This window comes from Panthera pardus, unplaced genomic scaffold, assembly GCF_024362965.1.
Source record: "Panthera pardus isolate Hobbes unplaced genomic scaffold, ASM2436296v1 HiC_scaffold_2, whole genome shotgun sequence".
NCBI classification, from domain to species: Eukaryota; Metazoa; Chordata; class Mammalia; order Carnivora; family Felidae; genus Panthera; species Panthera pardus.
This window is the reverse complement of record NW_026526765.1, coordinates 113,457,351-113,469,984: the sequence shown is the minus strand read 5'-3', so window position 1 is coordinate 113,469,984 and position 12,634 is coordinate 113,457,351. Positions and strand designations below refer to the sequence as shown.

The window sequence follows — 12,634 nt, the reverse complement described above, 5'->3', positions numbered from 1 at the left end:
AAAATTAACGTTTTAGGCCAGTGTTCAGCTGAATTCATTTGTATTACTTGACATTGTGCAATCCTTGCTATATTCTGTTTATGTTTTAGCTTTATTTCTGAAGCAGGAATATAGCTTATACTTATTTAGCTTAATTATTTTGCCCAGGAAGCAGCAATTATTTTTAAATATAATCAAGGATTGGATTATGCTGTGTGTGTGTGTGTGTGTGTGTGTGTGTGTGTGTGTGTGTGTGGTTTAATTTTATGCTAAAATTTAAACTGTATGTAACTCTTGCTCGTGCTTTATTTATGCAGAATATCCTCCGAATCCTAAATCTAGAGCTCCAAGGATGCTGGTCATTAAGAAAGGTAATACAAAAGACTTACAGCTATCTGGATTCCCAGTGGTAGGAAATCTTCAGTCACAACCAGTTAAGAACGGGACTGGTCCAAGTGTTTATAAAGGCTTAGTCCCTAAACCTGCTGCTCCACCTACAAAAGTAAGTTCTAAATTGTTTAAAATGCAAGTTTTAAGTTGGTACCAATTGGGTTACTTTGAGAATAGAATGTTAAAAAATTTTATACCAAAGTGGGAGGGGTTGTTGGTGGGATACTGACTTTAAAGTGGAGAGTTCACCCATTGTGTATCATTAGTTTTAATTATCTTTTAAATGATGTGTGTGTTTGCTCATGTATGTGTTTTCTTATATTACTGGTAGTAAATCTACAAAATTTTGTTTTGCTAAATAGTACATAGTGCTGTTTCCTTGGTGTTCAGTTTTAGGTTTTTGGAACTCGTACTTGTGTTTTCTTGATATTAGGCAAAACAAACCTAACTTCAGGTTTGTAAGATCTGGTAAAAATAGTAATGTAGTCAGATGTTTTTTGTCTAAATACCAGGCTTTGATTTTAGTTGTAGAAAAAGAAGAGAAATATGTAGGAATGATGTAATACAATAATTATTTTTATGAGTCACACACAGTCATCTGTATTGTGTTCACTTTGTTTTTCTCCTCTGAATAATCTGTTTTTGATAGACATTAATGTTTGATGTTTTCCTCTAGCCTACTCAATGGAAAAGCCAAACTAAAGAAAATAAAGTTGGGACTTCTTTCCCTCATGAGTCTACATATGGTGTTGGCAACTTCAATGCTTTTAAATCAACTGCCAAGAATTTTAGCCCATCTACAACTTCAGTGAAAGAGGTATGTTATTTAAAATTATTCCTGAGGAATGCAACATATCTTAATCATACAGTGTAATAGTGAACAAAAGGCATAGATTGATTAAATGAATACATTAAAATGAGATATTTTAGTTCTTCCCTAAAACTTGATTCAAGTACTTTGCTCTTTGCTAATCAGTTTTGCACTTTAAGTATGGATAATTTAAATATATATTTAAAAGTTTATTAAAAAATTTTTTTAATGTTTATTTATTATTCAGAGACAGAGCATGAGCATGGGAGGGGCCGAGACATGGGGAGACAGAATGTGAAGCTGGCTCCAGGCTCTGAGCTGTCAGAACAGAGCCTGATGTGGGGCTTGAACTCACAAACTGAGATGATGACCTGAGCTGAAGTGGGATGCTTAACTGACAGACACCCAGGCACCCCTCTTAATGTTTTTTTGAGAGACAGAGCACAAGCAGGGAAGGGTCAGAGAGAGGGGGAGACACAGGATCCAAAGCAGGCTCCAGGCTCTGAGTTGTTAGCACAGAGCCCGATGCAAGGCTCGAATCCATGAACCATGAGGTCATGACCTGAGCGGAAATCAAGAGTTGGACACCCAACCCATTGAGCCACCTAGGCTTCCCATTGCCACAAATAATTTTTAAGAAAAGAATTATGACAGTTGCAGTTTTGACATTTGTGTTAAGAGTTAGGCTATGCTGTAGGATTGAACTTTGACTGAAAATGAGGATTTGTATCATATAATCTTCCATTGGGTATGATGGACATTTCATTATTTTATTAACATGTTTTATTAGTGTTAACACTTAAGGGGCAAGAGAGGAGAAGAGGGAGGGAAAGGTGCATATTGTTACTTTATGGACTTAATATGCCTGGTAGCTTAAGTATTTTTTTGTCACTTGGCCAGGTTTCTGAAACTTCTAGACCAGGGAGTTCTCTGATTAGTTGAGGATCAAAAGACACTTGTGACTATGTTGCTACATTTGAAATTGCTCTCAGTACTTTGTTGGAACATCATAGCCCCTCATAATCATAGAAATTTAGAACTGGAATGAAGGGACCAGCATTCATAGCTGGTAATTGTGGCTTAGATTCCTTATAGTTTGTAGATAGTGTTGCCAATAGTTAAGCATTACGGTAGTTTTCCATGGCTACAAATTTTTGTGACACGGAGTTGTAACATTCTATTTTCTAATGTATTCCACTGTCAGAACCCCCAAAACAAAAGGACTCTAGTACAGGTCTCTCCCTACCTTCCTCTTGCCCAACCACAAATATTTTCCTTGGTGAAATCCTACCTGATAAACCCTCTGTGTATCTGTGTGTAAATAATTATAAAATAGGTTTTATTGGAACTATTATTAGGACCCTAAAACTGAGGAACACAGTTTTAAAAACCACTCTTATATGTATTTTAGGCATATTTAAATAGCTTTAGAATATTTTATAAAATTGTATTTAAACTCTTAATTTAGGGAGCACCTGGGCAGCTCATTCAGTTAAGCATCTGGCTCTTGATTTTGGCTCACATCATGATGTCATGGTCGGGCTCTGTGTTGGGTGTGGAGCCTGCTTTAGATTCTTTCTCTCCCTCTCCCCACACCCTGCTTGCACACATGCCTTCTCTGTGTCTCTCAAAAAAAAGTAATTAAAAAAAACCCTCTTAATTTAAAACAGTAGTTTTCAGTATTGCCAGACCTTAATTGTTTTATGCTATAACAAAATTGTTTTGGTTTTGTTTTGGTTTTTAACGTTTTTATTTATTTTTGAGACAGAGAGAGACAGAGCATGAACGGGGGAGGGGCAGAGAGAGAGGGAGACACAGAATTGGAAGCAGGCTCCAGGCTCCGAGCCATCAGCCCAGAGCCCGACGCGCGGCTCGAACTCACGGACTGCGAGATCGTGACCTGAGCTGAAGTCGGACGCTCAACCGACTGAGCCACCCAGGCGCCCCTGTTTTGTTTTTTTTAAAGAAAAGTCTTTTGGGCACCTGGGGGGCCGAGTCGGTTGAGTGTCCCACTTCAGCTCAGGTCATGATCTCGCGGTTCGTGAGTTCAGGCCTCACATCGGGCTCTGCCAACAACTCAGGGCTTGGAGCCTGCTTCGGATTCTGTGTCTCCCTCTCTCTTTGCCGCTCCCCTGCTCACGCTCTGTCTGCCTGTCTCTCAAAAATGAATAAATGTTAAAAAAAAATTTATAGAAGAAGAAAGAATCTGCTCATTCACTGGGGTAGATAAAACATACAGGTATAGAAGAAAATAGACTTAAAATCAGTTTTGTATTGTGAATAAAGATGAAATAGGAAGTTATGGTAGTTGTGAACTTTATATTGATACGCTTTGTCTACATGTTTATTAATATTTCTGAATTTTTTCTAGTGTAATCGCTCAAATTCCTCTTCACCTGTTGACAAACTTAATCAGCAACCTCGTCTAACCAAACTGACACGTATGCGCACTGATAAGAAGAGTGAATTTTTGAAAGCATTGAAAAGGGATAGAGTAGAAGAGGAACATGAAGATGAAAGTCATGCTGGCTCAGAGAAGGTAATTGAACTTGTAGTAACTCTTGGTTTGACATTAACATGTCATTGAACTATTTAGACAAATAATCATTTAAGACCTTTGAATAAACTTTATCAAAATAATCATCTTCCTGAAAGCAACGCTAGTTTGTTTATTTGCATAAAGAATGACTTCCTTTCTGAAGCAGTTTTTGCTCATTCTGGTGTTCCTGTGCAAAAATAATGTTTTCTTCTGTTTTCCACATTGCCTATCTTCATCCTTTTGATTTGCCTTTGTTGAATAGTCGTGAAGAAATAGTTGGAAAGCTTTGGGGTATCCTTCACAGCTTAAGTTTACATGGTCTGAGAATGTCTCCTAAATTTAATGATTATAACATTTATGTATTGTCTGGAAATGTAACAAGAGTCTATTAAAATTTTAGCAATTGTATTCTCTATCTCATTCTTTTTTTTTAACTCCCCCCAAACCAGGATGACGACTCATTTAATTTGCATAACAGCAATAGTACTCACCAAGAAAGGGATATAAACCGAAACTTCGATGAAAATGAAATTCCACAAGAAAATGGCAATGCCTCAGTAATCTCCCAGCAGATCATTCGGTCTTCAACCTTCCCACAAACTGATGTTCTTTCAAGTTCGCTTGAGGCAGAACACAGGTTAGTATTCATTTTTATTCTTTTCTTTGTGTTCTTTACAGGATTTTGATATTAGTATGGAAACGTTGTGATCTATTTAACAGTTTTATTGAGTTATTTACCACAAATTTTGGTGGTAGATATTGGGAGTGGAATTGATATGTTTAACATTTTGAGACTGCCAAACTATTTTCCAAAATGACTGTACTGTTTTACATTCTCATCAGCATTATATGAAGGTTCCAGTTTCTCCATATTCTCACCAACATTTGTTACCATCTGCCTGTAATTTAGCCATTCTTTTTTTTTCCTATTTTTTTTTTTTTTAAGTTTTATTTGAGAGAGATAGCACAAGTGGGTAGCAGTGAGATCATGACCTGAGCTGGCCCCTAGAGTCAGATACTTAACCAACTGAGCCATCTAGGTACCCCTAATTTAGCCATTCTAATGGAAATGAAATGAAGTGCTATCTTTTTGTGGTATCTTTAATATGTGGATAACAAGAGGTATCTTTAATACGCATTTCCCTTAAAACTGACAGTGACGAACATCTTTTCAAGTACTTATTAGCCATTTGTATGTCTTTTTTGAAGAAACTTCTGTTGAAATTCTTTGTCCATGTTTAAAGTATTTGTCTAATTGTAAACATTCTTTATATATTTTGAATATAAGTCCTGAATCATAGGCATAATTTGCAGGTATCTTTTCCCATTGTGAGTTGTCTTTTCACTGTTTCAGTGGTGCTGTTTGAAATAAAAAACTTTTGATGAAGCCCTTTTACCAATTTGTGTGTGTGTGTGTGTGTGTGTGAGAGAGAGAGAGAGAGAGAGAGAGAGAGAGAGAGAGAGAGAGAGAGAGAGAGTGTGAATGTTTGTCCTGCCTCCCCCCTTACTCTCCCGGCCTTCCCGTAACTCTATAGTTAAGAACAGGTATTTTTTTGTAGAAATGCCTTACCCTTCATGTGGTCTTGAAATAAACCACATGGTTTAGCATTAGTAAATGAAAGATTTGTGGACTTCTGCTTAATTGCTTTTGATTGTTTTGTTTGTTTTAATTTTAAAAGAAGACTTTAGTTGTGTTACAGAAATATACTTCAACTGATTTAACTCCTCCATGAAGGGAGAAATTATGGCACCAAAACTTAAGCTCTTCTGCCATAGATACTAGGATTATTTTAGATTACTGTTCAGTCTACAGTTTTCATTTTTATAAGCTTGATTCCATACATATTTATGCAGTTTGCCAATACAACTTCTAAAGCAAGAAAATGCTAATATATGCAGTTATATCATCATGTATTAGTCTGCAACTGCTTTGTGTAAGACGAAATTTAAAAAATTTTGTTTATTTTATTTTGAGGGGGAGAGACAGTTGGGCCGGAAGGGGCAGAGAGAGAGAGTGAGAAATTCCCAAGCAGACTCTGTGCTGTCAGCAGAAAGTCCCACGAGGGGCTCGAACTCAGGAACCTGCGTGCAGATCATGACCTGACCCAAACAAAACCAAGAGTCTGACGCTCAACCGACTGAGCCACCCAGGTGCCCCAGTTGTCAGGTTTAATTATATCATCAAGATAGTTTGAATGGCTCCAACTGATAGATTTGTGGTATCATGACTTGAGCAGAAGTCGGGAGCCGGACATCTAACCAGCTGAGCCACCCAGGTGCCCTTGAATTGTTGTTGACTAAAAATTCTTAACACCTTCTGGGACCAGGCTAAGTGTCAAGTGATACTTGTTAACTGCCTTAGTGATCAACTTGACTTTCTGTTTGGTTTAATGCCATTTCTCAGAGAATTTCATTTAATTCTAAGACAAGGGGAAGTGGGCTATACCTACTGTGGAATAACTTAAAAATTTATATTAAAGACTCCTTTAAGTCTTTGGTCTTTTTGGCCCAGTTCATTATTATTTATTATCCTGATGATTTTGGTTCCCTTTTACCAAAGTATGTTCTGCTCTTTTTAGATGCAGCTGTAACTATTGTATATTAGAATACAGGCATTTGTTTTGATTTTTATAATCCCATACTAACGTGGACTTCATTTTTCCTTAAAATAATTTATTGGGCTGATGATAAATGCAAATGCCCTTTTGATGAGAGTTAATTTAGCTAGATGAATTTCGAGCTGACTTAACTAGGTAATATCTATAAATTTCCTTGTTTGGGCAAACTGTATTTTATTACTGTACATTTAGTATGAATGGATCAGTAACTACACTTTTTATTCCCACCCCAGCTGTAGAATTCCCGTTTACCTCATACTATATAGATTGTGGCTGAGATTAGGCTGAGTAATGTCTGCAATGTCCTGTGATGCAGAAAATAATAATAGTAAGCATTAATTCCTTTTTTAGAATATAGGCATAAGTAGACATTCCAGTATTTTTTCCCATTATTCTAGTATATCATCTTATATACCCCCTTTGAAGCTACTGTTCTGTAGTATAGGTATAATTTGTGACACAATTTCTCTATCAGGGATCTGTTTCTCTTTTATAAGTAGTGCTGGTGCGATCATACTTGTATTTATATCCGTAAACATTTGTATAAGTGTGTATAAAACATTACTAGGAATGAAGTTGATTGGTCACATGGGCACACCTAATTAGACTCTGCTTTGTTAGTACCCAAAGATGTTTTTTCCACTTTCCATTTTTACCAGTAGTCCTTTAAATATTTCTATTCAGACAGTTGATAGAAAAGAAGTCTTGTCCATAGAAAGGAAAGTATACAAACCAGACGTTCTAATGATAGTAAAAGATGAGTTTTCTTTTAGGGAAGATACAGTATAGGCGATAAAATAAAGGTAAATTATTTACCTATAAAATCTCTTAAGACTGTGGTAAAAAAAAAGTTGAAACTTAATGCCTTTTGATTTTTATATATGCCTTCAGTATTTTGTAGCAAAAGAAAGTTGAGCCATACTTGTTTGAAAATATTCTTGATAACCCCGATACCTATAATGAGTGTTTTAATTTTAACACTTCATTATTATTTCTTCATTTGCAGACATATTTAGTGTAGGAAGTATTTTGGTGGTTTCTTTGATTCATGAAGACTCCGGGAAGAGAGATTTGAAGTTCCACACCTCAATACAGTTTGATCCTCTGGTGGTGACTAACAGGAGAAAATGGAGAGAATAGGGTTTAGGAACCAAGCTAAATAGAGCAAGAAGAGAACATTCTAAATTGGAATAAGCTGTAGCGGGGATGGGTGGGAACCCATGCTGCATAAGGAGATTATCAATGATGACTACTTAAATGAATATTTCATTATATATATGTCTTTTTTTTTTAAGACCTAATATTATTTTGTGGAAATGTTGTGTGTTCTAAAAAGAATTCCAAATCAGTAAAAAGAAGTAAACCTACTACTACTTTGGAAACATTTTAACTTTTTAAAATGTTTATTCATTTTTGAGAGGGTGAGTGGGGGAGAGTCAGAGGATCCCAGGTGGGCTTGGCACAGTGAGTCCAATCCAGGGATTGAACTCCTGAACCTTGAGATCATGACCTGAGTGGAAGCCAGAATTTTTTAGCTTGAGTTTTCTTTCTGCTTAATATAGTATATGTTGTGTATGTGTTCCACAGATAATATATTAATACATTTTTTAGGTAACAAAGTTAATGGCTTCTTCTAGATGTGGGGTTTTATTTCTTTGAAAAGGAGGTGGTATTTCTTTTCCATGGCTTTAGATTTCTTGTAAACTTTGGTTCTTAAGTTGTGTGCATATTAAGTACTTACATTAATTGAATTTAACAAACCAGGTGTCAGCGATACAGATCACAAGGATGAAGATTGTGTTGCTCACATGTGTAAACTAAAATATAAAATGAAAAGTTATAGAAAATGTAAAATAGGAAAAATACGGTATTTTTAATTTGGTGTCAAGTTTCTTAATTATTTTTTTAAGTTTACTTATTATGAGAGAGAGAGAGACAGAGAGAGAGAGACAGTGTGAATGGGGAAAGGGGAGAGGGAGAGAGAGAATCCCAAGCAGGCTCTGTGCTGTTAGAACAGGGCCACATGTGGCGCTTGAACTCAGAAACTGTGAGATCATGACCTGAGACAAAACCAAGAGTTGGACGCTCAACCAACTGAGCCACCCAGGTGCCCCAGTTGTCAAGTTTCAATATATCATCCAGATAGTGAGGATAGCTTGAATGTTAGAGGGGGTAGTTGTTGTTAAAAGCATCAAATGAATTAGCACAAATGAGTGCCAGAGAAATTCAGGGGGAGTTTGGGGTAAATCTCATAGCTTGAGTACCAGTCAGAAAGTTGTAATTCAGAGCTAAATTAAATCTTTAAAGGTGAAACATTATCTTATTAAGGTGGATAACTGGATAGTCGTTTTGGAAGAAGAGGGTGTGAAGGGATGTTTAGGGTTGAATACATAACCTCGTTTGTTTTAGGAGCAAGGAGTGGAATATCTTGACAGGAGAGTATAGTCCTTAATGGAATTAGAGGTGATGTTGAAGAGGCAGGGCCTTCCAGATTAGTCAAGCACTGTCATTGCTTCAGATGAAGAAATAGCTCAGGGAAGTGAAGGAATTTACCTTTGTTCTTTACCTGTTTGTGGCCCAAGTCTTCTGCTTCTAAACCTATGCTTTTTCTAATGTAAGAATTTGAATTTGTGGTCATGGTGTTCAAGTTAAGGAGTTTGTTCTTGAGGAAGTGGAAAGCCTTTGGAAACACTTAGTATGTAGTTATTGTGAAAGTGGTGTAAGGGTGATTTGGTAGTATTGTGAAAGAGCACAAGGAGAAACGCTAATGAGAAGTAAAGGTACAAATAACAGTCACAGTATATTCCTAACTGTGGGGAAAATTATTTGTTTTGAAAGCTATTTCAGGAACAGTTAACAGTTACACCCTCTGGAAGCGGAAAGATGTGAGAATGGACATTTAGGAATACTTGTCTTTTATACAATTTGAAATAACTTGTTTTGTTTGCATTATTGTTTGGTTAACATGCAGTTTTTAATAGTGAAACTAGTGAGTATCTAGCAAAAGAAGTTAGATTGCTTTACCAATCTAAATATGTAGACTCTGGTCTGGATGGCATTGGGAATGAAAATACCATTCCACAGGGAAGCCATCTAGGTTAAAGAGTGAAGACTGTGTTGGAAAAGTAGTGTTAAGTGATTAAAAGGATAGTAATTAACGATGATTATGACATTTTGGTCTAGAGGGTTTGGTACAATATGTACTAACTTGGGAAGCTGGAAACCAGAATTCTGTTTCCTTCTTTGCTGTCAGGTAGGCAAGTTATTTTACTTTAGTGATCTTGGTCTTTTTACATTTAGAGTATGAGTGTAGTGTTAAATTTTATTCAGATTCTCTGAACATTGATATTCTGAGATTATTTGAAAAGGTACAGGACTCTTGTGGCAGGCTCAAGTTGAAAGATGAGTAGCCATAGAGTAACAAATATTTAAGAGATATAATTATTAGAAAACAAATTATTAACAGACCAATACATGCTATATATATATATAAGTGGCCGAAACTTTGAAATTGTTGAGTCAGATGCATCAGCTATGACTATGGTGGTGGTGTTTACCTGAGTGGAGAAAGTGGTTGGTTCCCCCTCTCTCCCCTTTGGGATTCTCTTTGCCTAAGATGGAGGTATTTTCTTTAAAACATGGAAGGAAAAGAGAATAACCTTATGATTTTACTTATTTGGATCCTAGTTAAGAGTGTTTAAAAAAGTTGTCTTTCTGTTATTGTAGAGCATAATGCTAGTTTCAAATTGAATTATGTGTTAAGGTTGATGACAGGTGGTATCAACAGAAAAATACAGTGTAAAATGCAAAGTAGGGAGTTATATAACTCAATCTTTTGTCTTCAAAGTAAAAAACTTAATGAGTAGCTAAGAATATGATGGATTGTTGTGGTGTTAAAGAAAATGAGGAGTATTGCTTTTACTTTTAGTGTAAGAATTTAGCAAAATTTTTTCAGTGTCTAGAGACCCTTTTGCAAATTTCCAGCCTAGAGAACCTCTGACAACAAGGTAAAGCAATTGTGCAATTTATTCTGAAGCTTATTGGGGTTTAAGCTTACTGGTTCATTTTCAGAAAGATTCAAAAACAGAGTAAAAAGGCTCTTTATGTATTTTGAGGACTGTGTGTAATGGATCTGGATGGTGTTTTCTTGCACATAATATAAGTGGAATTATCTTACTTGGGAGAAGCTCTCATTTACTTATTTCCTGTCCTTTTTTCAGATTATTAAAGGAGATGGGCTGGCAAGAAGACAGTGAAAATGATGAAACGTGTGCTCCCTTAACTGAGGATGAAATGAGAGAATTCCAAGTTATTAGTGAACAGGTAAGAGGACCTGAATCATACAGGTTCGTTTTAAATTGCCTTTTCTTAATGAGAACAACATATTACATTAAGCATTTTTTAAGGAATTTCCTACTTAGGAATTTATTAGCCATCACAGCATAGGTCAGACTGCACTGACAGTGTGGAGCTCTTTGTGAGACTCAGTCACGGACTGCGAGATCATGACCTGAGCCAAAACCAAGAGACAGAGGCTACCCAGCACCCCGGAATTGCCTTTGTTTTAAACAGGTCTGCAGTGTTTGGGAATTAGTGTAAATAATATGTCTATGATTTGTCATGTTCCAGACTTTTTTTAAAAAATAGTATAGGGATAAAAAATAGAAAACATCAGTAGCTTCCCAGATGGCTTCACCTTTTACCTTTTCCTTACATAAGAATATTTAATGCTCTAACACATCCTGGTTTTTTTTTTTGTCTTCATAGTCTCCTTTTTGAAAGAGTATTAGGAAATGTTTGCTAGAATTGGAATTGCTAGATCATGTGGTCATCTGTGTTTAACTTGAGGAACTACCATACTATTTTTCCACTGTAGCTATACCATTTTACATTCCCAACATTGGTGCTCAAGAATTTGTTTGTTTGTTTATGGTTAGTAGCTATCCTAATGGTTGTTAAGTGGGTATCTCTTTGTGGTTTTGATTTGCACTTCTGTATTGGTTAGTTGATGTTGACTCTTCATGTACTTACTGGTCATTTGTGTATCCTCTTGGAAGAAACGTTTATTCAAGTACTTTGCCCATTTTTAAATCAGGTTGTTGCTGAGTTGTGGCATTTCTGTATGTGTTGTGGATTTTCAGTCTTCTATGATTTACAGATAATTTTCTCATACTCTGTAGTTTGCCTTTTTTACTCTTTGGATTGTATTCTTTGATGCAAAGAAGCTTTAAATTTGATGTAGTCCAGTTTATCTCTTGTTTTCCATTAGTTTCCTGTACTGTTATGTCATATTCCAGAAATTATTGCCAAACTTAATGTCATGAGTGTTTTCTTCTTATTGTTCTGTAGTTTTGGTTCTTACATTTAGATCTTGGATCCATTTAGTTAGTTTTTTGTTTGTGTTGCAAGGACTACCTTAATTCTTTTGCATGTGGATATCTCAAAACTTTGTCAAAAATCATTTGAGTATGCATTGTCTCTTGAACAACACAGGTTTCAGCTGCCTGTGTCCCATTTTATATGCACATTCTTCACAGTAATATACATGTATTTTCTGTTATGATTGTCTTAATGTTTTCTTTAGCTTTATTATAAGAGTACTATGTCTAATATATACCATACAAAATATGTTAATTGACTTTTTGTTATCTGTAAGGCTTCCAGTCAACAATAGGCTATTAGTAATTAAGTATGGGGAGTCAAAAGTCATACATGGATTCTCAGCTGTGTTAGGAGGGGAGTTGGTGGATTCTCAGCTGTGTTAGGAGGGGAGTTGGTGCTCCTAACCCCTCCTGCATTGTTCAAGGATCGACTGTATATGAAGGGATTTATTTCTGGGCTTTCTGTTCCATTGGTCTTTGTTTTTTTTTTTGTTTTTTTTTTTTTTTTTAATTTTTTTTTAATGTTTATTTTTGAGAGAGAGAGAGACAGAGACAGAGACAGAGTTCAAGAGGGGAAGGGCCAGAGGAGAGGGAGACACAGAATCTGAAGCAGGCTCCAGGCTCCGAGCTGTCAGCACAGAGCCTGATGCAGGGCTTGAACCCACAAACTGAGATCATGATGTGAGCCGAAGTCAGACGCTTAACCGACTGAGCCACCCAGGTGCCCCATTGGTCTTTGTTTTTATGCCAGTACCACGTTGTTTTGATGATTGCAAGTCTGTAATAAGTTTAGAAATCAGAAAGCATGAAACCTCCAACTTTGTTGTTTTTAAAGATTGTTTTGGTGATTTGGAATCCCTTGAGATTCCATATGAATTTTGGATGAGTTTTACTGTTTCTGCAGAAAATACCTTTG

General features: G+C 36.2%; 1 protein-coding gene across 3 annotated transcripts in view; it reads left to right on the top strand.

The window, feature by feature from the left end:
• The window catches only part of GPBP1 (GC-rich promoter binding protein 1), a 75,487-nt gene that overhangs the window by 57,714 nt on the left and 5,139 nt on the right, over positions 1-12,634 (top strand). For all 3 annotated transcript variants that reach the window (XM_019414297.2, XM_019414298.2, XM_019414299.2), the window contains 5 exons: positions 297-481; positions 1,046-1,186; positions 3,552-3,719; positions 4,169-4,356; positions 10,558-10,660. In XM_019414297.2, coding sequence (XP_019269842.1) covers positions 297-481; positions 1,046-1,186; positions 3,552-3,719; positions 4,169-4,356; positions 10,558-10,660 — 785 coding nt within the window. The remainder of the gene's footprint in view (positions 1-296; positions 482-1,045; positions 1,187-3,551; positions 3,720-4,168; positions 4,357-10,557; positions 10,661-12,634) is intronic.